This window comes from Vitis vinifera, chromosome 13 (assembly GCF_030704535.1).
Source record: "Vitis vinifera cultivar Pinot Noir 40024 chromosome 13, ASM3070453v1".
NCBI lineage: Eukaryota > Viridiplantae > Streptophyta > Magnoliopsida > Vitales > Vitaceae > Vitis > Vitis vinifera.
In genome coordinates, this window is record NC_081817.1 from 10,540,259 (window position 1) to 10,541,531 (window position 1,273).

Genomic DNA, 1,273 nt, shown 5'->3' on the forward strand with positions numbered 1-1,273 from the left:
TCCGTTTCTAATTCGGGAAAGAGATACGAGATTTAGGATTTTTCCATTTCCAGTTTTAGATTATTGAAGGATTTTTTTTTTCTATTAGTTTTCAGGTTGCTATTTAGGGTTTTGAATCCATTTCTTGCGAATCTTAATAGGGGCTAAGCAGATCTTATCGTCAAATGCTTCCACTCCCTTCATATTGAGAAATGGATCTTATCGTCAAATTTTTCTAGGGTTTCATATTAATAGCAGAATAACGAAGTACGTAAGTATCCCTAAATACCAAATATGTAGTTATTCATTGAAGTTCTTAGCCCGACTTCCAAGACTGTGCCACAATTTCAATTCATTGTTTGAAACATCTGGTTGATGAACCATGCTAACACCAGTATCTGTATCTTTATATATGGAAATTGCATTATTCCTGTAAAATGAAAACAAAGAAGGAGAAGTGAGGCAATATATAATAACATAGATCAAAGTAGTCATATAAATCAGCTTGTGAACAATAGCTTGGAAGGCGTGAAAGACAAACATATATGTCAGAATAGAGGATATGTTAAAATATGTTCCCCCACTAAATCTTGGTTTTCAATGGGAAAAAATGAAGATATTGTATATAACACCACTTCAACCAATCGAAAGGATAAACATTTTTGACCCAAAAGCTTATGTTGTATGCGAAATTGAATATATAAGAGGCTATATATGAATGTAAGATGGAATATTTAACAGGAAATCACATCTTCAATGAACATCCAAAAGCCTAAGTGGCAGCTAATTTAGAGAACCATTTCGTCATAATTCTTGCAGCCAACTGCCTACAGAGCCTCTTTAGAGTTAAGAACTTCACATGCTCACCTATCTGGCTTCAATTTCTTCCTAGCAAGATCAGAACCCCCTGCAGTTTGTCTTCCTGCAAAAGAGGAAAAAATTTAGCCTGTGAAAGAATTAAGATGAAAAACAGCATTTCAACTTACGATTTTCTCCTCTAGCCAGGACAGTTCCAAAGCTTCGAACTGGTAAATGCTTCTCTATTAAGTCATCCTAAAATTGGAAAGACATTAGAATGAAAGTCATTATGCCAGTATAAATTTAATTCTAATGCTTTAAGATGCATATACCTCTGTAGCTTTTGGTCTTGTTAGACAACGGGCAAAATATTTCTTATAGGCTGCCTTCAACTTTTCTATTGGTTGAGCATTCCTAAAGCATAGAAAAATTGAATTTTGGTAAAACAAGAACATAAATAGTCTAAGAGATATAGAAACTAAAATTTTTGCAGAAC

The 1,273-nt window shown here is 33.7% G+C and overlaps 1 protein-coding gene across 1 annotated transcript; it reads right to left on the reverse strand.

Annotated features, from left to right (window-relative positions):
- Positions 1 to 279: 279 nt before the first annotated feature.
- Positions 280 to 1,273, reverse strand: LOC104881201 (mitotic spindle checkpoint protein BUBR1-like). The gene is made up of 4 exons (XM_019224056.2): positions 1,110 to 1,273; positions 966 to 1,032; positions 847 to 901; positions 280 to 409 (listed from the first exon to the last, which is right to left on the reverse strand). The coding sequence occupies exons 1-4, from the start codon at positions 1,230 to 1,232 to the stop codon at positions 280 to 282; spliced, it is 375 nt and encodes a 124-aa protein (XP_019079601.1). The 5' UTR covers positions 1,233 to 1,273.

Coding starts and splice junctions, on each gene's coding strand:
- LOC104881201 (XM_019224056.2), bottom strand. CDS start 1,232: ATGTTCTTGTTTTACCAAAATTCAATTTTTCTATGCTTTAGGAATGCT. Junction 902..965: donor CCTGGCTAGAGGAGAAAATC/GTAAGTTGAAAT, acceptor CCTCTTTTGCAG/GAAGACAAACTGCAGGGGGT. Junction 410..846: donor AAGAAATTGAAGCCAGATAG/GTGAGCATGTGA, acceptor TTCATTTTACAG/GAATAATGCAATTTCCATAT.